Source organism: Bradysia coprophila, assembly GCF_014529535.1.
Source record: "Bradysia coprophila strain Holo2 chromosome X unlocalized genomic scaffold, BU_Bcop_v1 contig_39, whole genome shotgun sequence".
NCBI classification, from domain to species: Eukaryota; Metazoa; Arthropoda; class Insecta; order Diptera; family Sciaridae; genus Bradysia; species Bradysia coprophila.
Window position 1 is genome coordinate 418,518 of NW_023503329.1, and position 27,624 is coordinate 446,141.

General features: G+C 32.5%; 1 protein-coding gene and 1 long non-coding RNA gene across 4 annotated transcripts in view; one reads left to right on the forward strand and one right to left on the reverse strand.

Annotated features, from left to right (window-relative positions):
* LOC119069698 overlaps positions 1-10,594 on the reverse strand; it is a 45,650-nt gene extending 35,056 nt beyond the window's left edge. The window contains exon 1 of the long non-coding RNA XR_005086380.1: positions 10,525-10,594. This is a non-coding gene — a long non-coding RNA (uncharacterized LOC119069698). The remainder of the gene's footprint in view (positions 1-10,524) is intronic.
* Positions 1-27,624, forward strand: part of LOC119069688 (acetylcholine receptor subunit alpha-like) — a 128,244-nt gene that overhangs the window by 18,469 nt on the left and 82,151 nt on the right. For 2 of the 3 annotated variants that reach the window (XM_037173813.1, XM_037173812.1), the window contains exons 2-4: positions 15,565-15,609; positions 17,365-17,474; positions 27,196-27,336. In XM_037173813.1, the coding sequence (XP_037029708.1) occupies positions 15,565-15,609; positions 17,365-17,474; positions 27,196-27,336 (296 nt within the window). The remainder of the gene's footprint in view (positions 1-15,564; positions 15,610-17,364; positions 17,475-27,195; positions 27,337-27,624) is intronic. The other variant, XM_037173814.1, reaches the window with a different exon arrangement.

Here is a 27,624-nt window from a genome sequence, read left to right on the forward strand (position 1 = left end):
TTTCAAAGTATTTTTAATCGATTAATTTAAAATCTTGTACTTCAATTTTTTTTAACATTCATTAAACTGTATAAAGGATCAAATTACCCAGATCTTGTCATTATTTTTGTTGTCGTTATCGATAACAGATGAATAGCCGTATGTGACAGGTTAAAACCAGTATAAGTTTAATGTTCATTTCAGCGTAAAACTCGGTCTTGTTTCTTACGCTCTTTATTTTTTGATCCCAAAAAGTTTGTTTTTGAAGAATTGAATTACCAAAACCTCTCTAAAAGCTAAACCTCTCTGTGAAAGCTATCGATAATCGTCTTATTTTGATACAACTTCATGATCAAATGAGTGTCGACTCTGTATTCTAATCGATAAGTTTCAAACGTCTTTCAATAGTGAAGAAAGTTGCGGTTTTAATCATAGCGAGGATAACTGGCCTACTGAATTTGCAACTTTGTTTTTACTCATGCATTTCGGTGATTTTTCCCTCAGATTCTGTCATCGCTAGAGCCAATTTTCGACTAATTGAAATTTTCCAAAAATTTGTAGAATCCAAAGGAAGTTTAGAGAAATCATTCGCAGAAAATAGACAAGACTGTGGGTTTCAATATGAAAATTACATTTCAATGGGACACATTTCAGAAATTGATTTTCGTTTGAAATTCGTTGAATCAAGCCCAAGGCAAGGCGTTTCTTGTGTTTTTTGTGTGTTAGGTGGAAACCTTCCACCTCATCATATTGCTGATTTCATTTCTAAATTATTTCCAAAAACGGGGCCGGCGAAAATCTATTTTTGAGGCCGTTTCCGGATTATTTATATTTGTGAAAGTGAAAGACTATCAGCTACAATCCTCTTTTACGAATGTATATATATAATATAGGCAACACACACCACACAGTTACAACCCAATTTCGTGTATTTCACTTTATATAAAAAAAAACTTTTTTTTTGTGTAGAACCCGTAGAACCGTACGATTCCCGAATTTATTTTTGCATGAATTTTTTATGCGAATTTGAAAATGATATTGTTGGGTTGTGGATATTGGATATATATTGTTCTTTTCCTGTGACAGTCAACGTGTCAGGAAAATGTGATTTTTATTGTTTAGTGAAAAGTTGTTGTCAAAAATAGCGAATTTATGTAGCAGTAATATTGAATTGGGGTGGAAAAAAAACCATTCTTCAGAGACTTTACATTGTACACAATTTCTGTTATCAATTTTTTGTTCTCTCCAATATTTTGTAGCGTTAATTGGTACGTTTTTGAGCGTTTCGTTTTAGGTGAGGTCACACTTCAAAAAAAAAAAAATTTATCTGAGTAAATTGGTCTCCGTTGTTATAATCTTAGGCTGGGCGCATACACGTACTTGTTCGCATATTCTTCTTTAATTGATAAACTTATTTATGAATGAAAGAACAATATGTGTCCAACTTCTCGAATATATCCGAATTTGGTACCACCAACCTATTTGTTTGCGAAGGTGATTTCTATCGAAAACCAACTGAATCTTTATAACTGACTTTGTGACTTCTCCCAAACACATTTTATTGAAACCAATTTACTGTCGTCCCACCTCTTAAAAGACAACACAAACCGTCAACGGGCTTTTCGCCTAACTGACTGAATGACATTACCAACAAACAATTACATGTAACAGAAAGAGACGTTATCAGTACTAAATCCATGACGCAACCCAATAACCGATTCAATCAGATGTCATTATTGTGGACAACAACCTGATGAAACGAATTTTATTTGTGTTGCGGTTGAGTTTCGAACCCACAACTAGCAATTCAATAATTCATTTTTAAGTGTCGACTCACTTACTGTGCTATTGAGTTGTTAACAGAGTCTTAACAAAGGACATTTAAAAAACCGGGACAGTTGAATTATTTCACAAAGTATGATTTGATGATGAACAGTTGACGTCAGTTAAATTTAGACATGAATTTGCTTCACCTGTTTTTCAGCTGATCATAGCTTCTACTACGTTTTTATAAAGGTAAAAAGTTACATGCACGCGCGTGATAGTGGTAAAACTGCGTATAAAGACGGGTAAGCAATTTTGTTTTTATGAGTGGAATAACAGCTGAAGCATATTCATGTCTAAACACTGATGCATCGTACACTTTTCGTAAAGACTTTTCGCTTTAGATATTCGTGTAGAAATACAAGACAGTATAGGGAGTACCAGATAAAGTGAAGGCTACATGTATTTGCAATAAGCCTTAAAAAAATCTTCAATTTATTATTCCCCGCCCATCCAGTATTATGAGATGTTACTAGCGTACTCTCTCTTTCCAGAGGTAAAAAAGTTAGGATCCAAAACCGAAGGCAAGGGATATAATCCCTAGAGAACGGTATTGACGTAGTCGCGGAATCTCCAAATACACAGTAAAATCTCTGCTTCTCGACATAGATCGCTCTTACCAATCCAGTTACCAGATTCTGCATTATGAAGAGGTGTAAAAAAAAATACATTTTGAGAAAACTAGGTTATGACTGTGACCAGTTTCATTCATAAAGTCTCCCACGCCCGTCTCTTGGTGCTAAAACCAAAAAATAAAATTCCGGCCAAAAAAATCTCATTAAAGGTCGCTTATTAAATGCGCATCGATTCCACTAAACGAAACGTATACCTAAACAAGTTAAGTGTTGAGATGTCGAACAAATATTTTCTTCTTCGTCCATTGTTCTATTGTAGCGCATTAAGTAAATAGATGTAATAATCCCCTTACATAAGAAATGTGGCACACAAAAGAATCTGAACCGAACATTGGAAAATAAATCGCTACGATAGCAAAATATTTCCACTTACAGCTACTTTCATTATAAAAGTTTTATTTTAACAAAAAAAAAAATTGTAGAGAGAGTCTGATGGGTCCATTCCATTTATATTCTATTATTCGATTTTCATGGAAGAATAATAGTTTTTCCTTGATTGATTATTGATTTATTTCTATTTTATAGCATAGCCGCTGTGTTCGTTATGTATATATGTTAATGCTTCTATATGATCATCATATAGATCCATTACCAATGTCGCGGGCATGCGAGGGATTATATGTAATAGTATAGTATGTATCGTCAAACAATGCATATGAAGACTAATTATTGTGTTATACTGCATAAACATTGTGTGACAGGTTGTATACTATTATGTATATGCAAAGATTAAGTAGAACTAAGGAGTTCTACGGCTGGGAGTATGTTAGTGCTTGCATTGAATAAGTCTATGCAAGCATTGGTATATTACGGACATATGAAATCGTATACGCAGCAACGGAATACTCGATTATATAGTGCACTCAATGATGCGCAGGTATAGTGCGCATGTATCACAATGCTATGCAAATAATATGCAATATGCTATTGATGCGCAAGTATATAGCAGTGATATACAACTAATATGCAGCGTGCTGTATGATATTTGTTTTATTGCTGTGTATCATAGTAATTAAGAATGGACATAATTGTTATAGTATGATTCATCTTGATGCACATGCAGGATGCGCATGTCAATCATTCTAGAAGTTAATGACTTACGTAGGATTAAGATGAACCATTAAAGGTAATGTACTAATGAATCAATTACGTAGGTTGATTCATTAACATCTCTTTATTTACATTAAGTTCTTTGTTATATTTTAGTATAAATACTGTAAAGTTTGATTGAATAAAGACAGTTATTAACATCAACTCAACGAGCTTGTTTCTATTACATTTCTCCGAGCTCAGGAGAATTACTTCTACTCTAAGACTGTACCAATGTGTAAGAATGCGGTTTTAGCAGAAGGCTAAACAAAATGGTGACCCCGACGTGATGTCTTTTTGTAAAAGATATCATCATTGAACGGCTGGGAGTATGTTAGTGCTTGCATTGAATAAGTCTATGCAAGCATTGGTATATTACGGACATATGAAATCGTATACGCAGCAACGGAATACTCGATTATATAGTGCACTCAATGATGCGCAGGTATAGTGCGCATGTATCACAATGCTATGCAAATAATATGCAATATGCTATTGATGCGCAAGTATATAGCAGTGATATACAACTAATATGCAGCGTGCTGTATGATATTTGTTTTATTGCTGTGTATCATAGTAATTAAGAATGGACATAATTGTTATAGTATGATTCATCTTGATGCACATGCAGGATGCGCATGTCAATCATTCTAGAAGTTAATGACTTACGTAGGATTAAGATGAACCATTAAAGGTAATGTACTAATGAATCAATTACGTAGGTTGATTCATTAACATCTCTTTATTTACATTAAGTTCTTTGTTATATTTTAGTATAAATACTGTAAAGTTTGATTGAATAAAGACAGTTATTAACATCAACTCAACGAGCTTGTTTCTATTACATTTCTCCGAGCTCAGGAGAATTACTTCTACTCTAAGACTGTACCAATGTGTAAGAATGCGGTTTTAGCAGAAGGCTGAACAAAATGGTGACCCCGACGTGATGTCTTTTTGTAAAAGATATCATCATTGAACAACGGTCTTAGGGCAGTAGTAGTGTAGTGAATGTCGTGTTAACTTGTCAAAACATTGGTCGTGCATTATGGACATTAAGTGAAGCAGCCCTGAAGGAATTCTTTAAGCGTTTGGACTTGGTTGGCAACCTTAAAACCTCACCTCTAAGGCAGTTATAAGGAACCAGTGAGAGGAGCAGAGGAAAATATTCGGAATTGGTTGGCAGCGGAAAGTCACAGCTCTAAGGCAGTTGCAAAGGGCAACCGAAAAGAGCAACATCCAAGTATTTGGACTTGGTTAAAAACAAAAATAGCAGCTCTAAGGCAGTTACACAGGGTAACCGAAGGGAGCAAAATCCAATCCAGACTTCATTAAAAAAGTCACAACTCTAAGGCAGTTACACAGAGTAACCGAAAGGAGCAAAATCCAAGTATTTGGACTTGGTAAAATTAAAAATCGCAGCTTTAAGGCAGTTACACAAAGTAACTGAAAACAGCAAAATCCAAATCTGGACTTCATTAACAAAAAACAAAAAAAGTGCAGTGGATACAAAAGTCCATTAGGCGACTTTCATTAAAACAATTCAGAAGGAATTGTTCCAGGCTATATAATAGGCCAAATGGTGTTAAGTGTAACACAAAAATAAGTCCATTAGGCGACTTTATGCGCGGATATCCCAAATACTAATTGAGTATTAATATTAAAAAACTGCAGAGTTGGCAGAACACAAGCAACTCTATAGAAATTCTACGACTGCAGATCGGGAATTTCCGAAGTATGAGCCTGAAAATAACCGTGATTTTGGAAGGCAATTGATTGGCAAAGCAACCAAAAAAGTGTGTAGGATATCCACCCAAAAGTATCATAGCAAAGAAATTGGTGAGATTTTTGGATAGCAGACACGATATCTCAAAGAGAAAAATGGTTAAAACGCAGTCCAAAGGAAGAGCTGTTCGTGAATGGAAGCCGTGGAAGGTGGAAGTTGCAGCTGTACAAAGGATTAAACGTTGAGCTGGACACTCAGTTGTGAAAAGTGGAGCAGACAACGTGTTTGATAACCAGAAAATACATAAACTGAAGTAGTCCGATAGGTGACTACTAAAAGAAAGACTGGCGATGCATTGGAGCGTATCGAATGTGGATTCGCAGTTCTTCAAATAATGATAAACCTACGTAGTGCGCAAGTTTTTCAAACTAAACAAAACATAAGGCCATCAATGGTTAAAAATGGCAGAGATCCAGGCGATACCGAAACAGCAAATGAGGATCGGTAGTCATAATGGACAATAGTGCAAACTTATATAAGTATAAAAATAAACTTAAAATTTAAAGTTGTTTGTGCATTGAAACCTAAAGGGGGTGGAGCTGACAGCTTAATGAATTTAAAAGTTGTTTGTGCATTGAAACCTAAAGGGGGTGGAGCTGACAGCTTAGTGAAAAAATAAATTCAATAACATTGAGAGTTGCGAAAGGAGATTTTTGATCTTCACGGAACGTAGAAAATGTGAAAAGTGCAATTTAATAAACAAAATGACTTAAGTAGAAATTGATCTTGCAATGAAATCCATAAAAAAGGAGGGAGCAGTCAATTAATGAAACAATTTGTGAAAGTGCATTTGGGCACTAAATTATATCAAAAAGTGATAGAAAATTTGTTGTAGTAACAGTGTCATGGGAATCGAGCCTTTTGAGTGATAACATGCTTCTCAGCAGATTGAAACCGAGCAGCAGTTTGGACGCAAATTGTTGAACGGGAAATAGGTAATTTGGACGCAAATTACTTATCCTTAATCTGCACTATGAGTTGCATTGAATTCGAGAGATTCGATGAAAATGAGAATGTTACTTGCAATAAATATAATACTGGATTCATGAGGAATCAAGTACAAGGACGCATTGAATCAATATAAAAAAGAGGGTCTTCGGAACAAGATTCAAGATTGGTAACAATTATAATTGATAAAGTTATTACGCATATGTGATGTGTGAGACGAGACCAGTGAGATATTGAAAGAATTCAGAAATATTAATAATCTGTGATGGAATAAATAGAAAAGTAAAACTATTGTTGATAAGTAGCAATTAAGATTGCCTTACTAAAAACACACGTAAAGCATCATCAGTGCATCGTAATGAGTGAAAATTTCATCAGAAAGTGAATAATATAATCGAAAAACAAAAGTAAAATAATGAATTCAGCAAAGAAAATAAATGAAATGAGGTAATGGGACCGTACATAGAGTGGCGCCAGTTTGAGTTGGAGATCAAAATTGTGGCGCGGTAACGAAGGTTCACCCTAAGCAGGAGTTTGGAACGTTCATCCAACAGAAACGTCATCATACCAAATACATCATTTGAAAAACGGTAAACCGCACAATGGTGCGGAAATTTGTAAGTTGTTTTGTTATTTAAAATATTTTAATAATTAATCAAAACGCTGAGACTTACGATTGATGAGGCAAATGAATTTAATAGAAAACAAAAATTCGGCAATTGTATGTTCATATTCAATGATCACACATATTTTAAAAGAATTGATTAAAACTTAGAAATTTGTAAAGTTTTAATGTCCGGGAGACACTTACAGTTATCGATCAACCATAACTGAAAGGTATTTGTTGTTTGTGGAGCTTTCTTTCGTGAAAATAAACAAATATTGCAGAGACGAGGTTCAGAATTGACTAATTAATCAATTGTGTTATTAATTCGTTAGAATAATGGTCGTCAAAAGACATATTTTAATTTTTTTTTTTTTGTGAAACATATTCTAATTTGAATGATTATTGTCAAGTATTTTAGTGACGTGAGTTGCGAAATTGAAGGGACCTCAACTGATTCCACATGAGTATAATGTCGAGTTATTGATTTTGATTTTTAAAATTCATTGAGTATTATGTTCGTTTTTATGAAATCGGATAATTTATTTGAGATTGAAAAAATATTTCTTTTGTTGAAAAAGAAGGTTTTGAATCATAAACTAGAGTAATGATACATGATCTTTAATAATATTTTGTGCTATTCAAATAGAGGGTTCAATAATCATTTTTTGATAAAGGGATCAAATAAATTTTTAAAAGTTATGTTTAATTTTATGTTTTCTGTTTTTCGGATTAAGTTTAAAGTAAATAGTGAAATGAAATCGATATTGAGATAATGATAATCGGTATTGTGTTTGAAATACAGTGTTGGATCAGGTGGGGAAAGTATAAAAGTATTAACGCCGTAAGTGCAGTCGAAATTCAAAATGGAAAGTGCATAATACTTTTTAACGCAGCGTCATTTTAATACAAGGAAGCGTTGGAATGTAGTTTTCCGTTTACTTGGTTATTAAATCGTTCACTTGAAATTCAAATTTTAGGCAAAATTTCAGCAGGAATTATTATCAGGCGTTTGTTAGATTCAGAATTTTGATGGAAATCTTTCAAATGTAATAATACCTTCTGTTAGTAATTAGATGATAATATAGCACCCGTCATTGGTATTACTTCAGCAAATGTAGAAGGTATGTGAATTAAAATCAAGTTAAAAAGAAAATATAAATAAGATAGTCAATTCTTGAATCTGTTTGTGCAATAAGCGGTTCAACCAGTTATTTGAATTAAAAATTTGTATTCAGATAAGTTGTCCGCACAGTAATATTATAGTAACATTGTAAAAAAAAAAAAAAAGAATATGAACATAACGAAAAGCCAGGGTAGCCTAAATAATTTTGATATTAAAAAGGACAATTGGTTCTTAAAATAAAGATGATAAAAAATCCTAGAAAATCATGACTAACAAAAAAGAACAATTGGTTCTTAATTCTGCGTAAAACATAAAACAGTTGAAAAATTAAATCTTGAATATATAATTTTGTCCGGGAGTATACCTTGCCTATAGCAAGTTTAAAGACAGAGCATATACCTATAGCACTTTTGAAATAATTAAATAAATTAAATGAAATAACGCAGAATAGAGTTTGTTGACAATTATTAAATCCTAAACTAGGAGGTGAAAACGTAGTGACAATAGAGAACGGTTTTAAAGTTTCTATGTAACAAATGAATGACCATAAGGGATCATATTCAAAATATTGATTTAAAAAAAAAAAAAATGTTAAAATCTTAAAATATTTCATATACAGGAATTAGAATATTACATACAGACAAAATCAGAATTTAAAGTATTTTATTTGCATTTTTGAAATGTAAAAAAAATAGGATTTGACGCCAAACATTAAAGATAAAATGTATTATTAGATAAAGTAATTTGTTTTCATTTAAATAAAAAACGTATATGAAATTACAAACGGAAGTATTGAACTTTTAGTAAGTAAAAGCCATGTTTATATAATTATTGAATTGTAAAACTTATGGAATTATTGGAAATTATATACAGTAAAAAACATTGTGAAATTATCCATAGTAAAGAACAATAAAGTATTTGAAAGAGCATTGTTAGATCACAATAATCTGTTTCTTGGGAAAATGAGATACTGGAATTAGATATTTCCGAAGCCAGTTGTTTGAAAAATTAAATTGATCAGAATAATTGATTCAATGTCAAAGATAATGAATAATTATTATCTAAATTTATAAACCAGTTGATAAGAATTGTGAGTGTTTAAAGAAAATACGTTGATGAATATTGAGTCATTTACGTAACGATAATGTAATTTAGACATTATTGAAGATTATTGTGATATTTGAGAATATAATTTTGTGAAAAATAATTTAGTGTAAAGCGAACTAAACGATTCAAAGGGACTTAATTGATTTGGCATTAAAAGATCCTTTGAGATCTAATTTGATAATGTGACATATTTATTTTAAATAATTAAACTAAAATTATTAAACTTACTTCGAAATTTAGAAAGCGTTTCACATTGAATCATTTAGGACGCAAAGTAAAAGATCAGTTTTAAAATTATTATATTTAAATATAACAATCTTTAATTGTATGAATTTGATTGATTGTAACATGAATTTAAACATTTTTAGTATTGAACTTCCATTCAATGTATGTTGAAGCTTATATATTTTTGTATTGAACTTAATAGTTCAATGTCCGGGAGTATGTTAATGCTTCTATATGATCATCATATAGATCCATTACCAATGTCGCGGGCATGCGAGGGATTATATGTAATAGTATAGTATGTATCGTCAAACAATGCATATGAAGACTAATTATTGTGTTATACTGCATAAACATTGTGTGACAGGTTGTATACTATTATGTATATGCAAAGATTAAGTAGAACTAAGGAGTTCTACGGCTGGGAGTATGTTAGTGCTTGCATTGAATAAGTCTATGCAAGCATTGGTATATTACGGACATATGAAATCGTATACGCAGCAACGGAATACTCGATTATATAGTGCACTCAATGATGCGCAGGTATAGTGCGCATGTATCACAATGCTATGCAAATAATATGCAATATGCTATTGATGCGCAAGTATATAGCAGTGATATACAACTAATATGCAGCGTGCTGTATGATATTTGTTTTATTGCTGTGTATCATAGTAATTAAGAATGGACATAATTGTTATAGTATGATTCATCTTGATGCACATGCAGGATGCGCATGTCAATCATTCTAGAAGTTAATGACTTACGTAGGATTAAGATGAATCATACTATAACAATTATGTCCATTCTTAATTACTATGATACACAGCAATAAAACAAATATCATACAGCACGCTGCATATTAGTTGTATATCACTGCTATATACTTGCGCATCAATAGCATATTGCATATTATTTGCATAGCATTGTGATACATGCGCACTATACCTGCGCATCATTGAGTGCACTATATAATCGAGTATTCCGTTGCTGCGTATACGATTTCATATGTCCGTAATATACCAATGCTTGCATAGACTTATTCAATGCAAGCACTAACATACTCCCAGCCGTAGAACTCCTTAGTTCTACTTAATCTTTGCATATACATAATAGTATACAACCTGTCACACAATGTTTATGCAGTATAACACAATAATTAGTCTTCATATGCATTGTTTGACGATACATACTATACTATTACATATAATCCCTCGCATGCCCGCGACATTGGTAATGGATCTATATGATGATCATATAGAAGCATTAACAATGCGTAAGAATGCGGTTTTAGCAGAAGGCTGAACAATATACATAATCTGCTGGTAGTCTCTCATAACATAAAGCACATTTATTTATATTTGCACAAAAGGGAAGTAGAAAAGAGCTTATCAAGATTGCATCCATAGCTCAATTTGTCATCAAGACAGCAAAGAAATGTAACATTAAAAGAAAGAAAAAAAGAAATGGTTGGGGAAAAAAAGAAATGTGCTTTTCGTTTGATCGTTCAAACGCTATCGATTGCATAATATTCTTACACTTGCGATAAAAATCGCATTGTTTTTTGTTTGATTGATTCGTCTTTGTGGCATTACAAATATTTGTTGAATTAAAAAAGAATTTCTCACAAAGCAATTTTGTTGTAGCATTAAAAATTATTGATGATACGATACGTTGGATGGACAGAAGCACTTACTTTTGAGAGATTTTTCTTGTACAGGCAATACTGAGGCATCGATGAACAAATTTTGATTCTGAATCCTTTTGATGAAGTCGGACCACAGTCCTGATAGTTTGTAGAAGTAGACGTTTAGATGTCATTCAACAACCAACTTCATTTTTCTATAATTCAACAAGTATTTACATGTAATTGGAATTCATATTATGGTATTTCCTGAGTCAACTGTAAGTGGCTCGTTGTTGATATAAATGGTGTAAACTATATCCAATAAGGAGCTCGGTTCCTTTACACACTCGTACACGGAATTTTTTTATGGTGTTAAAGAACTATTGTACAATACAGCTTGAATATTACGTTCCGCATATATGTACCTTTTACATACTAACCACACTAAGTGCAGTTTTTCGTGGTAGCTGAAGCACAATATAGAAGGGAATGATGCCCTGCTCAACTGAATATGAATGCATTTTAGTTGTAAGTATATACTGCTACGTTACACATTTGTACTTGTCCTGATTCAATGTTCATCTTGGCTGAATACAATTTTTTTTGGGTGTACGGTGATAAAACGTTTCTCCTGTGGCATGTGACTTTGTCTCCAGGTGACATCTGAATTTATTGTAGATAGCCGGAAGACAAAGTTACCAGGTAAGATTTTTCAACACTTTTTGTCAGTGTTCATCAATCAACCTCAATCGTTTTCTAGTCTTATTTTTTAGAGCTGGAATATCTGATCAATCTGATGAAAATTATGTTTACAAACTACATGCGTGGATAAACGTACTTTTCATGTTTCAAGCACTACTGTCGACATCTTAAATATGGAAAATTCGTTACAATAACTCTGCATAAAAATGAAAGGTCTAGTTTTCATGTGTTTATTGACCTCGGCTGATCAACAAAATACTTACAAACAACTACCTATCTTTAAGAAAAGTTTCTCGAATTTTTCTTGTTTTTTCTCTTTTCATGAATATGCCATTCAAATGTTCTAGATTTGCTTCATTTTTCACAATTTTCTCGATTTTATTAAATAAAGTCATGGTAAATTAAAATGATCGATTATGAAGTTGTTCTAGTTCAAGTAGGACTAAATAACGAGCTTCCAAACCATTCTTAAAACATTCACATTGTTTATTCAGGGTATTGAGCTTGCGCGCGAACGTTTATATGCTCAGACGTCGAGCTTATGCTTGTGCATTGGAATTGTGTTTACTGATAAAAAAAACCTTACAAATGTAATAAAAAGTTTTCAAATAGTCGGTATGTAAGACTATAGGTTTGTTCGAAGTGACTGTAAACCCGATTTTTACACTGGCCTAACGAACACTATTTCATCCACAGAGATCGGCCTTCATATAAATATTGATGAGGTTATGTCTCTATGGATGAAATTTGACAATTCGCACTGGCTCTCAAATCACGATACAGTCAGAATCGATCATGTTAATTTGAATTTATTTTAGGTTTTAGGAATTTTTTTTTCGATTTTCTCGAAGTTTCTTGAAAGTTTCTTGACTTTATAAAATTTTCCTAAATTTTTCTGGAGATATGTTTTTCCCTGTGCAGTGTTACAAACGCTTCGTGTCATATTTCCCCTAATAAAGTAATTTCTTCATTTTGTCTCTATGTAAAATCGATACGTCGTTCTTCAGTCTGATTTTCATCTACATTGTAGCCTCCATACACAAGAGCATCAAATAGGAAATAGGACAGACGTAGGAAGGAAATATACACTTAAAATATACCTGACGACTGACGACGTTAATTGTTTCTCGTTTTAAATAACAGGAACAAGTGAAGTAATTGAAAAACTTTAACTTTATGTCGATCGACTTAACAAATTGATTGTAATTTATTCATGGGATTTTTTTTTGGTAAATAGAAATTTAATATCAAAACTTTTAAGAGGAAAACAAATTTTTCTGTTTCGAACGAAAATTGAACATATATCTCTACAATCTTAAACAACCGAATGGAAATGTATGACTTGATATATCCTGGCGGCGTCTATTTGTTTTCCAAAATCTAATGTAGTGTTAAAAAATAAAGTCGATATATCACCGCACATTTTAGCACTTGGTACATTTATGGGACAATAACATTGAAATAAAACATGGAATAAATTTGAAATTATACTTCTCAATAAAATTCACACTAACAATTTATCAACTCCAAGTAGGTTACACATAAAATATACGGCTGTCATAATACAGCTGAAACATCGAACTGAAGAACTCCTTTTTTGATGGAAATTTTTTTTAAGGACTGTCAGCGATTTACAACCTAAAATCTTTTACTTCTTTTGTTGAGACTATTTTTAGGGTTTGATCACCAAATTGAATGGCCCACCACTTTAGAGTGACTCGAGTGACTTTCGAACCACTTTTTCGTCCTGTTTTATGTGAAATTTTCTCAATGTTCAAAAACGAGACACAAGACAATAGTGAGTGGCCTATTGCTGCAAGAGAGTAAAGTTGATTTGTTGTCTTGCGGCCGGAAAATCCGTCATTACTCTCTGGCTCAAAACCGGTTTTTCGCATTTTCTGGGCGCAAGGTAACAAAGTACCGTACTGTTTTGCTAGGACATTTTTCGTTGAGACGTGTGGTATGCATTCCTCGCCTTCGGCTCGAAATTTCCTTCCCACACGCCTCAACAACAGTAATGTACTATTTAAATTATTTCCAAATTGAACACATACATGCCGAATGCAATATTTAACATGTGGCCCATTATACATCCTCAGAGATGGACAAGCTCTTGTCGAAGGTCGTTAAAGACTGTTATAGGTTGGTCATAAAAATGATGAAAATTTATTATGATTTAGAATTGATTCCTTTAAAAGAAAAGGAAGAAACCCATTTCTATACAATCCGCTTTCAGTTTTAATGTGCAGTAAAGCTTGCTGCCATTTTAAAAATACTGCTGACTTGTGAACTCTTTCGATAATGTTTGAAAAAAAAGATTTATTAGACGAAAAGGACACTTTATTGGAGACGGAAGTGCTATAAGATTTTCTTGTCGCTAAGTACACATAAACTCAAATTGTCATTTCCATTTTGGTTCCGATATTAAAAATTGAAATCTCGTGAGAATTAGCAATGAAGTTTTCTTAGAGCCGCAGGCAGCTTATCGTAAAGTTACAGATTCCGATTCGATTTATATTTGAAATTAAATTTTCTTCTGTATTTTCCCTTGAGTAATTGGTTAACCTCCTCCCATTTAATTTTATTAAGAAGCATGATCGATCCAAGCCAATTTACGAGATTTTAACATTTGAAGATACATTTGAACCACTTTTCATCTATGTGGTGTAGGCCTAAATTCTCTGTATCAATTGTGCAAATAAACATTTTACATTGGATGGACGTGTTTAAGTCAGTTGTACATTAGATGGATTACTTGCAATCTCGGCTAATAATTTTTTTCTCCATGCAATGTCTGTAATCGCTCTTTGCTTTATCATATCACTCTCATATTATGGCCTGTTACATTTAGAACTATATAAAAAGATAAATATGAAATTCTATGTAGTTTTGTGCAATGGAAGTATAAACCAGGTATGGTCTGTTCATGGCGATTTTATATAAACAAACTCACCTCTCATATGAGAGATGAATTTGTTTATATAAAATCGCTATGTCCTCCGCTCCATACAAAGTTTGACATTCGACCATACCTTGTATTGACAGACCTTGTATTGACCATAACAGATTGCGTTGCTCATGGTGAGCGTTACGGATAATATTTGTATTTATGCGATGTCTTTAATCTTATTTCCTCCACTCAGAATGCCTTGAAAAATCGTATGAGAAGATATCTGTCAGGTGAAGTGTCATTTTGTTTTTGTTTTCAAAAATAGTGTAACAAAAAGTTGATGAATAGTTGAAAAAATAGAAAATTCTAACTCGAGCCATTCGAAGCACTAGCTTCGTTCGCTCTGGCCGCAAAACTTCCTTCTTGTTGGAATTTCCTATTTTACCCCCTCGGTAAACAAATAACTATTCCAACATTTTCATAAATTTCTAAATATTTTCCTAAATTTTTCCAAGTTTTCCTAAAAAGTATTTTCTGGGAAAATTAAGGAAAATCGAGGAAAATGTGGGAAAATTCACGAAGTTCAGTATTTACAAAACAGTATGAGGAGAAAATGCAATGAAAAAACAATGGAAAGTTTTTCGTGTGCTGTGGATGTAGATTATGCTTTTCAATTATTATTTTTTATGTTAATTGAAAAACTTTCATCTCAACAAACAATAATCCTGCAAAATTAATCACAGCGTTATTGTATATATACATGTTCAGTGAAAACCCATTGACTTTGCATTCGATCGACCATGAAATTATCTACCAAATAGTAATATTATTGCGTGTAAAATGTATATCAATTTTGAATTGTCTGCATTAAACTATTAATTGTGTAAATCTGCATAATCTGTAACCATGACACGGAAACACATTCGATAGAGAGAGAGAGAGAGAGAGAGAGAGAGAGACACATTTTCCAATATCACAGTTTACAATTTATGCCAACTAATTTCGAATATTATTTCTATTTACAGAATTTGAAGAATCAGATCATGACGACCAATCTCTGGGTGGAGCAGGTAATTTATATTATCAATTAATTTAGCTTTTATGACCGTAGCATTGTTTTGCATCTATTTACGACAAAATTCAATTCTGTCTACGTTCCTCCCATGTTTAATCAATATGCATTTAAGACGGAGTTTAAACCGTACATAACCTCACAAACAATCATTTCAATTAATCGCAACGACCTAAATATAGTTTTCTGTTCTGCCATGACTGGGAACATGAATAAAAAAGTCAATTTTAAGAGCTAAGTAATAAGTTAAACACATCCCAATCGATTTCCTGTCCGCATCCTCGTCCAGGACAATGCATGCAGCTGATATGCCTAACATCAATGAAGTCAAAATCGTCGCGCTGCTAGAAAATTATAGCGAATACTTCATTCACCCTCTCCAAGCAGTCATTCCATATTTACTTATAGAAAGTAGCCCTACTCACGTTAAAAAAAAATGTGGTTCAGATCCTTCGGAGAAATGTTGATTTCGTTTCATTATTGGACACTAAAGAATTCTCTAGAATATCATAATTGACAAAGAATTGTTTCTGAGTCGCGCAACGCAATTGAAAATGCATGTGTTTCTATGCGTTACCATGCGTTTCTATGCGTTTTCATGTAAACTTTAAATGCGTTACGCGACTCAGAAACAATTTTGTCAATTATGATGTTCTAGAGAATTGTTTATGCAGAAAGCACACGAGCAATTTTGAATTGACGGGATCGGCAGTTTCGTTGTATTCCGTCGTTTTTATAAAATCGGCAATTGTCAACGCTGATCCTGGAGAAATAGAAATTTTTCTAATTCGCTGCAACTTTTGCACTGACAATTGGTGATTTTGATGAAAATGTTTGATTATTGAACTGAATGTTTTGAAGTGTTGTGATATTTTATCAATTATTTGTGTAATTATTAATGTTATTTTCTTTGTTTATTCAATATTTCAGTTAATTGTGGTAATTTTATGTAAAATAATTATGATATCAATGTGAAAAGCGACTGTTGTGGGATTTAGTGAAAATGTTTTTTATGACAAAAAAAAGTGTTTTGGTTGTTGTGCCACACCTTAGACGTGTTTTTTTTTAAATAAATACAATTATTTTAATGTAACTTGATTGATTCACAAATATGTGTGAACACACCTATTTTCGTCGATCGTTGTATTTTGTTCGTAGATCGTTGACTCTTATGTCACGTAATTGCTAGGATCGGCAATTACAATTGCTCGTGTGCTTCCTGCATTAGTGTCCGATAATGAAACGAAATGGACATTTCTCCGAGAGATCTGAACCAAATTTTTTTAACGTGAGTAGGGCTAAGGGGAGTACGTAAATTAAATATGCAATGTCCTGCTACCGCGACGAGGACGTTTGTGGCCGCAAGCATGAAATAGTTGTTCGCGAGGCTCGTTGCTTAATTGAAATATTTCCACCCAAGATGTGAAATAGTGAACACGAGGTTTAGAACCGAGAAGGGATATTTGTAAATTTCGTTGACAACGGATATTCAAAAAGGAAATTCGTTTTGAAGTTCATTTTCGGTGTATTAGATCCCTTATCTGACGTTTTAAATATGAACCGCTTCTGCCTGGTTTATTTTACTCTGTCGTGCACCAGGCAAGCCGTTGAATGAATCTCGGTGCAAAGTGCCTTGCACTCGATGTCATAAAAGACATAAATCACCTGTGGTGCCTGTTACAAACATGGTGTCCAATGAAATGTGAAAATAGTGATAAAATTGAGATCGTTTGTTTTGTGTTTGTATTTGCAGTCATGGTTTGATTATAAATTACGATGGGACCCAAAAGAATATGGAGGCGTTCAAATGTTGCATGTACCATCGGACCACATCTGGCGACCCGACATTGTGCTTTACAACAAGTAAGTTTTCGTCGCAGCGAATATCATTTAATTAAATTTCTATGCAAATCAGGACCAAAAACAATCTATAAAATATTTTCTTCGCTGGCTTCAAAGAAATTAAAATATTGTTGTACCGTATGTAAATTTCTCCACAGCATAAAATTCTAGTTATAAATCCTTTTTTTTTATGATTTTGAAAATGATTTTGCTTGCACAAAAATACATAAATTAAAATTAAAATTCAAAAGAAATTATATTTTCGAAAATTCATGATAAGAATTTCTTAACCCGATTTGTGTTAAAAACTATTTCTCTCTCTCTCTTTCTCTCTCTCCCGTTCGTCTACATTTTATAGATCACTTCATTCGAAACGTTTTTCTTTCACATTAATCAGACAAACAATCTTTCTATTTTATAAATACGACCAGTATGAACATTCATGCATATACATAGAATTCAACATAATTTTACAAAACATACAAGAAAAAAGAATTTATCTCTAAAAGAAAGCTCAACTCTAAAATTGAATCAGAGAAATTTTCTCCAGTGCACACAGAGACAAGGGACGAGCACAGAGTACTAATTAAATTTAGCAATTTGGTAATTTGTCATCTGAAATGTAAAACTTCTGTCTTTCACTTTATGTTATAAGTCTCTTCGACTGCAATTTTTTTTTTCATTTTTTTGTGTGTGTCTTAGGTCATGGCACTCACTGGTTCATTCGAGTGGATTTTGTTTTTTATACTTTGTTTTGAGTATTTTTTGCAATTTTTTTTTTAAATGAAAGGTATTTCTTGCTCAAATGAATCTACTCTAAAAATATGTGTGCAAAGAGTATGATTACGAATGTTATGCAATACCAACTGTATGGGGTTTCTTTTTAACAACCTCATTATACATACCTATGTTAGGGCGATTCCCACCAAAATATATTAGGGCAACTCCCTACCCGAGTTTAAATTTTTATATTTTAGTCAGATACTGTCTACACCTTGGTCTACACATATCGACGCGAAGGAGACATAATCCAAATTTTTCTTTTGTTTTTTGTCGAGTTTGACAGTATAACAAAAGAAAATTTCTTTCGCGTCGGTATGCGTAGGTACCGTAAGACATAAAGGATAAAATTTTGACAGCACTGGTATATCGATACGCCATTAGTCGTATAAATTTATACGTCAGAGAAAACTTTTTTCTACTTTGTTACGATCTGTCAATTTTTTTTGGACCAAAATGTTTTAAAATGTGTTTGGAATCGATTGACATTCCAAAATAGGGAAAACCACTTAAAACAACAAAGATATCTCACTTTTAGTTTTCATTTCCATACTAAATCGCAAAATAGAAAAACTGACAGATCGTAACAAAGAAAAAAAAGCTCTCTCTGACGTATAAATTTATACTACTAATGGCGTGGATTACCACCAAAGAAAAATCGTGATCCGACCATAATCTTGATTTTACTGATGTCTCTGAAGAGAGAGGCATTGAGCTGGAAAAAATTATTCGCATTTTTAAATAGTTATTACGATCGAAAATGCACTAGGGTACGCCTCTAATGTTCAATGTTAGATGTAAAATCAAACTCTGGCCACACTTTGGTGGTAATTATTATTATCAAATTACTGAACCATTCATCGACATACCAGTTCTGTTAAAATTTTATACTTCATGTCTTACACTCGAGCTCGAGTGCACAAATTTAAGCTCTGGTCGGGAATTGCCTTATTCTTAAATTCAAGTACCAGAATCGCAGCTGAATAATTTGTCTTTCTTTCTTTTCACCGAAAAGACTCAAATTCCAGCCGGAAAATTTTTCACCCCGTTCATATTCCGTGGAAAATGTATATGCCGAATGCATACCGTTTAAGTCGCTCCTAAAACTCTGTGTATATTTTACACATATTACGTGGAAGTGCGACGTGGTGGTACCTATATATAAAGTTATTTTAAACTTTCTTATGTTTTCTGGCATTTTGACACATTGGATTAATTATCACGGCATTATTTGTAGTTATCGCAATAATAAGTTTTCCGAAAATGTTTTTGAGACTATTCAAAGAATGTTGTCTTTTCTGCTCTTTTCAAAGCAGTTGGCAAAATAGTGTTAATTGAGTTGACGAATTATGATTTTCATGAAGTTGGAGATGAAAACGTGGAATGTGAATACATTTTAACGACGGAAAGTTTTCAAGTTATTTTACATTCAGATAAAGTGTGCGATAGTTTGTTGAGATTAAAATTCCTACAGTTTGTGACGTTGAAACTGGGCTGGTCGTACGGGATGGTGTTATGTAGTTTATTTGGTAAGCCTTTTGCGACAAATATATATTTAGCTAAGACCAAGGTTAAGCCTTATGCGACATTACAAACACCGAAATCATCTTCTTGTTTCCATTTCGGCTGCTGTGTCATTCGAAAAAATATCAAGCACTTTTAGCTTTTGTTTTTGTTTCGACCTTAGCTCTAAATTCAAAAACTGATATTGGGTAATCAATTTGGGAACTTTAGGGAATTTCGGGTATTTTTTGGAAATTTCAAAGAATTTGGGAAATTAGTTCTTCAATATTAAGGCCTCTGGTCTCTTAGACTGTATACTAGAAGCATCATTTCACAGTTTAATGTTACTAAAGTGGTAGTATAAGCCTAGTTACTATTATTCTACTACTCTATTCTGTTTTGGCTTGACGTGACAGCCTTTTTGTTGAAATTGTTTCCACAAAGCCTACAAAATCAATGAAAGTGTAAAACAGGTATGGTCTATTGTGCGCCCGGAGGACATAAAAATTTGATTTTCGTACTTAAACGCACTCATTTTCATATTATTTTGACATAAAATGTGAGTGTGTTTAAGACGAATTCCCCGATCGACCATACCTGTTCTAGACTTTCATTGTACAAAATTACCTCAAATTTAGGGACATTACCTCCTCAATCGTGGACGATAAAGCCTTCGTGACTTGTCAATTGATTTACCACATGCATTGTCAAGAGTCTGTATGGAAGATCAATTGATTTTCTAGGAGGGAATTTTCGCCACAGACGAATAAGTATAGCAACTGATGAGACACATACACACCATTTACATCTACTGTTCCGAATAATTTCAATTGTTTCCCTATTAGAAGTCATAGCAAAGGCGGCCTCCGTCTCAGTGGATAATTTGATTTAAGATTTTACCTGTAAATGTGTGAAAAGGGCTCTTACCATTTTCGTTAGAATTACTCGATTTCTTCAGTATAATGAGAAAAATATTTTTTTTAGCGAAAAAACATTTTCATTCCAATTGAAATTGTGTGTGTATGCAAGTGTTTCTCGTACAGGTGTTTGAATCTCCGTCAGAACGAAGAAAAATTCAATCTCCTGTTTTCTTATTGATTCCATTAAATGGAATTATATTTTCCGATAAATAGTTTCTGCAAGTTTTTGCGAATCTTTCTCTTTTTTCTTATTATTTTCAGCACAAAAAACAGTTGCTGGAATTTTTATCGTTTGACTTATATAAAATCGCTGTATATTCCGAATGGAAAAGCTTGCGTTTATGCTATTTAGACATCCATAACGTGAATGCAAGAAAAAAGAAAGAAATTATTTTCATTCTTTAGTTCGTTTGACGAATAACGCTTCAGATGCATTTCTTTCATCCTTGTTAGTTTCCAATAAAATCTTTTCCCATCTTATTATGAAAATCGTATTAAATACAGCGAAAAAAAGTAAAATCAATCTGCGATTGATGCGACGCTAGCAAATACTGTGATATAATAGTTAATATTTACCATTGGCAGAAAATGAAGGAAATAGTATGCGCCAATTGAAGCAAATAGACACACTTTGTTCTAACAATTTCCTGTTATTGACGAGCTGTTACCATCTATTGCCGAATGACGTGTCACTTGTTTTTTAGAGACACCAAAACAAATAGTGAGACAGGATGTGGGTAAGACCTTTCGACCACTGTTTCAATCTGTGAGAAAATTGAAATACGTCTTTCGACATTTTGCATTAATATGCAGTTCAAAAATACCATTTCTCATCAGGCCATGGCGACAGTGGTACTCGATACAGTGCTCTATCGAACACTATACCGATTTGCACAAGAATAAGTCTAGCGAATTATAATTGAAATTTAATTTTAATTCGGTCCTAAACTCAACCACAGTAAGACGGGATGTGTTCGTGTAGTTTTTTGCTCGATTTCAGGGTCTATTTTTAATAAATTTAATTCAATTTAGGCAATTAATTTAATCAACAAATTTAATTAAGTAATTAATTTAATTAACAAATTTAATTTAATTAATTAAATTAACAAATTTAATTTAATTTAATTAATTAAATGTAATAATTAATCAACTAATTTGATTAAAATTGTTTACAATTTAATTGCATTTCAACAAATTTTATAAACCAAACGAAAATCCTCATAAATTTTTTACCAATCTTCTTTTTAAGTCAGACAACTTTAAGTGAAGGTTACAATGGTCTAATCTGCCATCAAAGATTTACAAGAATAAATTGAACTTTCTTCAATATTCTATTCACGCTGATCTCCAACCAAAAAATGTACAGCAATTCCATACAGAAAGCTTTAACTGCAAATTCTATAAGTGTTTGTCAACTAAATATTAAGTTTCTCGAAGAAAGAAAAACTTATGAAGGAAACAAAGTACTGAAAACTTTGAGTGCATAAGGTGTACGTATTATTTCTGTTAATAACTGAAAAATTATATTTGTTTGTTGGAGCACTTAGATTGCCTTGTTCAGCTAAAAACTATAATTTATTCAATATAGAGCTACGTTAATCAACTGGAAGGCTTTGTTGGTAATATTAGAACAAATTCAATTAAACAAAGTATTTTAGTCGAAATTATTAAAAACATCCTGATGTGGTTTCTTACTAGATTTTTTTAAATAAAAATTGTCACACCTTCTTGGCTATGTTATTCTAGAGATCCAAAGACTATTTTTGAGAAAACCGTTTTCCATATTCTCTCAATTCTTCCATGTTTTCCTTAATTTTCTCTAAATTTCCCATTTTTTGTGGAAAAACACAAAAAACCCAAAAAAAGTCCCTGCTTATTCCCCACGAGGGAAAGAGTATTTTATCAAATTTGTCAGGAAACTGCCAATTTTTATAATTTATTTTTATAAATAAAATTTTAGGAAGATAATCCTTCAACAACATATGGAAAAAACGCAATTTTATATTTTTTAAATTGAAATGACAATACACAAAACTCACATCAAATTTAACGTAGCAAGAACAACAATCGGCTATGTTATGACATGGCTCCTATGTGCCTTTGTTCTAAAATCTGTTCTAAAAAACTGACAGTCTCCTGACAGTCTCTTGACAGCCTTTTTGAATTTTTAATAGAAAGTAATGCAAAATCATTAAAATGGTTTTTAAAAATATTTTAATTATCGGAAAACAAATTCTGTAAACGCAGAATCGTTCTATTTTGTATGAAGAAAACAATTAAATTATAAAAATATTGAGTGTTTCCTGACTAATTGTTATACACAGTTACCTTCAAAAAGACCTTGTGAGTTTTGAACTTCACTGGAATTTCCAGCGAAAAATTGAATTTACGTTGGAATGGAATAGCAGCGCAAAACTAACACAGCCATTTGAAAGCTTAATTTGATTGTACCACGTGACACGGCCTAACAACAAAACCCGATCTAATCAATATTTAAATTTGATGCCTTGTTCTGTATTGATAGTTTTTTTTACCCAGTTGTCATATTGCAAATTTACATTCGAAACAATGCAGCTAAAACAGCCGCAATAAAATCACGCTAACAAAACATCGCGCAGGCACACATTGTCGAATGTAATTTATACCGAAAACATCAATTAAAATTATCATAACACCATAACGGATGATCGGTTTAACAATACTAAATAATTTTTTGCATTCTTATTAAATGTGATGTGTTGCCCCAGACTTTGTGTAAACACAAAATCCAGTCGTCCACAGTCCATTTCCAATATACACCGAAAATTGAATTAATAACACCCAGGAATATTCATGAAAGCGTTATATACAGAACCAAAACCGTCGTCGTCTATTATATATATACGGATCCTAATAAACAGGGAATAAATACAATCATAATATCCCATGCATAAAATACCAGGAGCCTCTTTGAATCTATCCGAATATCCGTCGTTATAAACACGTTTATATATCTATCTATATGTGTAAACAACAGAGAGATCCCTCCATTCAAAATCATTCAACACCAAAAGAGAAACAAATTTGAAAATAAATTGGTTAACAAAGTATAACCACTCCTCTTCGCTTTCGGTGTATAAAATAAAATGTTCATATTGTCTGTATGTAAAAGGGTATGGCATAACATTATATTATGCATCCACCGACAATGCTACTATGCTAACTGGTGTGACTAACCTAGAGGTATTGTATTTGTATATGGAAGCGAACCTCAACTAATGCTGAAAAGTTTAAAATTAAACTAATTTGATTTTCTTCTTCCGACAATATAAATACACAAAATAACACAGTAACACACATTGATATACACTTTTCTATACGTTTCTGGCATTATTAGTATTCCACCTATCCCACAAAGATATATACCGATACACAATGGTATAGAAAACATCCTAGGCATCCGAACCAGTTTCTAGGCATTACATAAACAGATAACAATTTTCGGGGAAAAAGTAAGGTAATCTAATTGAATTGAATATGCTCATCTAGCTCTCTTGGATGTATATGTACTTTTCGGGTTATCTTTCGTTTCGTTATTTTTTTTTGTGCGGTAAATATTGCTGCTTGATACACGTAAAATCGATTCTTAAAAGTTTTCTTCTCATTTTTTTTTTTTATTTTTACTTCGGCGTAGGGAAAACCAAATCAAAGTTTGTTTTTATTTCTTCGCCTTTTACTTTTTTTTCGGTTATAGCCCCAGCATTCATGCGTTAATTCAAAATGGATTTATTTGCTGAAAGGAATAAGGATCTGATAATTTAGATGAATGGACTGGTTTTTGGTGCCGATGGAAATACGTGTTTCGTAGAAGTTTCGGATTAGTTCTGAACTTGTCGATCAGTCGAAGAATGTTTTCAGTCACTTTGTTCATATCAAAATTTCATTTTACGACAATCTCTGTTTTTTGGTCCTTTTGGATAATGTCATTCCGACGCGGCGCCTGAGAATGTCACTGCCGATTCACACGATGACACGTTTTCAAAATAACACTAGAACTAACTTTAGGGGAAAGAAATCTTTAAATTTCAGCTAGTGAATATTGAGCAAGAAATGCTACATAGTCCAGAGGTTAAGGTCATCATGATACACAACAGAAACTTTTTCTTTGAAAAAAGTCCTTTTCTACCTGCTCAAAATAACAATTTAAAGTTACTTTGGATGTGATGGATACTCTTAGAATGCTATTGGGTTATTCATGAATGTTATTTATTGTAGGTTGAGCGTTAAAAATAGTTCGATTTACCAGTATTTTCATCAAATTTGACGTTGTTCGAAAACAATTTGAAAGTTAGTTTTGAAAGTTTTGGTGAACTCTATTATTTAACTCCATTTTTACTTCGCCTGGGCATTAGTATAAGATTTTTCCCTTTTTTGTTCTGAGTAAGTCAATAAATTTAAATTTGAATTTGTTCGTCAAAATCTGCATTATTCGAAAAGTAATAGATTCGTTTCAAACCGTGAAAGTTAGAGCTCAACTAGTGAGTTCAAAGAGACAAGTTTTTACAGGAACAAATCATTAGCTGACCTGAATTGACTAGAGCTTAACACTTTGTTTTTTATGTACGTCTCTCTGCCTGTATATATAAATTGTAGCCGCTCCTGCTGTTTTACAGAGAGAAAAATCTGTGGCAAGCTTTTCAGCAGGTGTTAGGGAATCTCGCGCCGCGTCATTCACAATAACTCACAAAGTGACATCTTCCTTATACAAAATGTGTCAAAATGTGAATTATTGTGAATGACGCGGCGCGAGATTCCTAGCAACCTTTCAGCACCCTATGATTCTCGCTATGATTAATAAAAGAAGTGATTTTCGTTTTCCATCCGGCGAAATTTTTAATTAAACTGTGGTGTTGTCTAGGGCAACCTGTAGTATTCGTAGAAATGTTTTCGCGAATTTTCATAAACTTTCGCAAATTTCGCATTTTGACAGGCTCTGTAAGCTACAATTGATCTCTGTGTCTACCACATTTGATGGAGTAACGTAAGATATCTTTTAATTGACAAACTTTGGCAAGCTTTGTAAGCTGCGCTTACATAAGTTTCGTAAAGCTTTTTTTTGCAAATTGTTTTTCAAAATTCAACTTTTTTCTTGAATATTTTATGAAATTTCTAAAATTTGTTAAAATTTTTTGAAATTTTTAAGAGTGTTGGCATTCCACCAACCACTGTTACCCAATGTACGCCGAACATGTAACTAAATTTGTGATGAAATAATTTTCATCCAAATTTTATCACCGCTCGAGTCAACAGAATATTTTCTTAAGAGAGCACACACAAAGACCCAACAACTGCAAAACCAATTCCATTGAAATTGAAATTTTGCCTGTGATTCACAATGTGTGAATAATATTTCGATGATTTAACAGAATCTTGTAATTTTCAAGCGGCAATCATTGCGAATAGTTTCTACCAAAATGTAAATTGGTTTTGATCTCAACGTTCGCTTTGAACGTTCAATTTACCGTCATCGCCATGTAACTTTGTTATATTACCTTTAGACGGTAATAATTATTCGACAGATTTACCGAATTTCGACACTAAAAGTGGCATAAATCCGACAAAAGCAGCAGTAAACACTGGAAAGTAAAAATGATTAACATTTATGTGGGTCACATAACTAAAATACATTGAAAGTTGTTTGTGCATGGTTAATACACTCTGTGTTGGACTTTATTAAGTGTTACGTTCGGCACAGAAAATAGTGTACGTCCGTCTTGAAGGAAAATATTATTTCTTTAAAGAAAATTTTATGAACGAGAATGCAATGAATTCTAAATGCTGACATTTTTCGGAGTCTTAGCAGGAAAAACGAATGAACAAACTGTGCAAGGAAAATTAAAAGAAAATATAAAAATTGTCACCGTCGCCAGTACAGTACGTAATGAGCTAGATAAATGATATCTGTGGAAAATCGTGCTCGTAATTTATGTTTTTTTTTTAATACAGAAAATAGAACGAATTTTGTACTAAAATCTAACGTAAGATTATACTTAACGATTAATACAAAAAGAGATTATTCATACTTAACTGTTACATTATCTTAATAGTATATACATCATCATTGCATATATAAATTTTGTGTTAAATTTTCTTTTCTTTTTTATTCTTTTCATATTTTACTTTCTTTAGGTAAAAGGCATTTACGAAATGCATTTAAGTCTTTGTGATGCGCTGTCTTAGATTACCTGCATTCTCATCGTTTTTGTTTTTTTTTATATAAAAAAATTCTTTTTAGAGTGCAATCTCCTATATATTATTACCTTCCTTACATGCATAACATAAACGCCTAAGCTAAGCAAAAGACATAGAACAATATAAAAGAGTGCGCTACACTTCATACTAAAACTCCATAGAAATTTATAAGAACCTCTCTCTATCTTGCTCTCTCACTCGCTCACTCTTTCTCTCTCTCTCTGAAAAGCTCATCAACAAAATATCGCTTCCCGTCATTTATATTTGTAATCTAGGTCATGACATAAATTTTACATGTAAAACCATAGTGCTGATGGAAACTTCGAGGTGACACTAGCAACCAAGGCAACTATATATTCTCAAGGTTTAGTTGAATGGAAACCTCCTGCCATATACAAATCATCTTGTGAAATAGATGTAGAATATTTTCCATTTGATGAACAAACGTGGTAATAATTATTTTTAAATTTTAATAAAAGCAAAAACAAAAATTTTTTTTATTAACTTTGGTTTTACTGAAAAAAAAAAATAATATTTTTTTAATTTTTTGGTTATTATCAAATTACACTCATCATTTTTGAATGGCAAACCATTCGTCAGATGTTTGATCCGAATTTTTTTTAGTTTTTGTTTTTACTGCTACACGAGACATTTAGACATTTATTATTAAAAAACCATAAATAAATGCCTGGTACACTTAAGAGCAATGATTACTTGAGCTAGGACTCGAACCTACG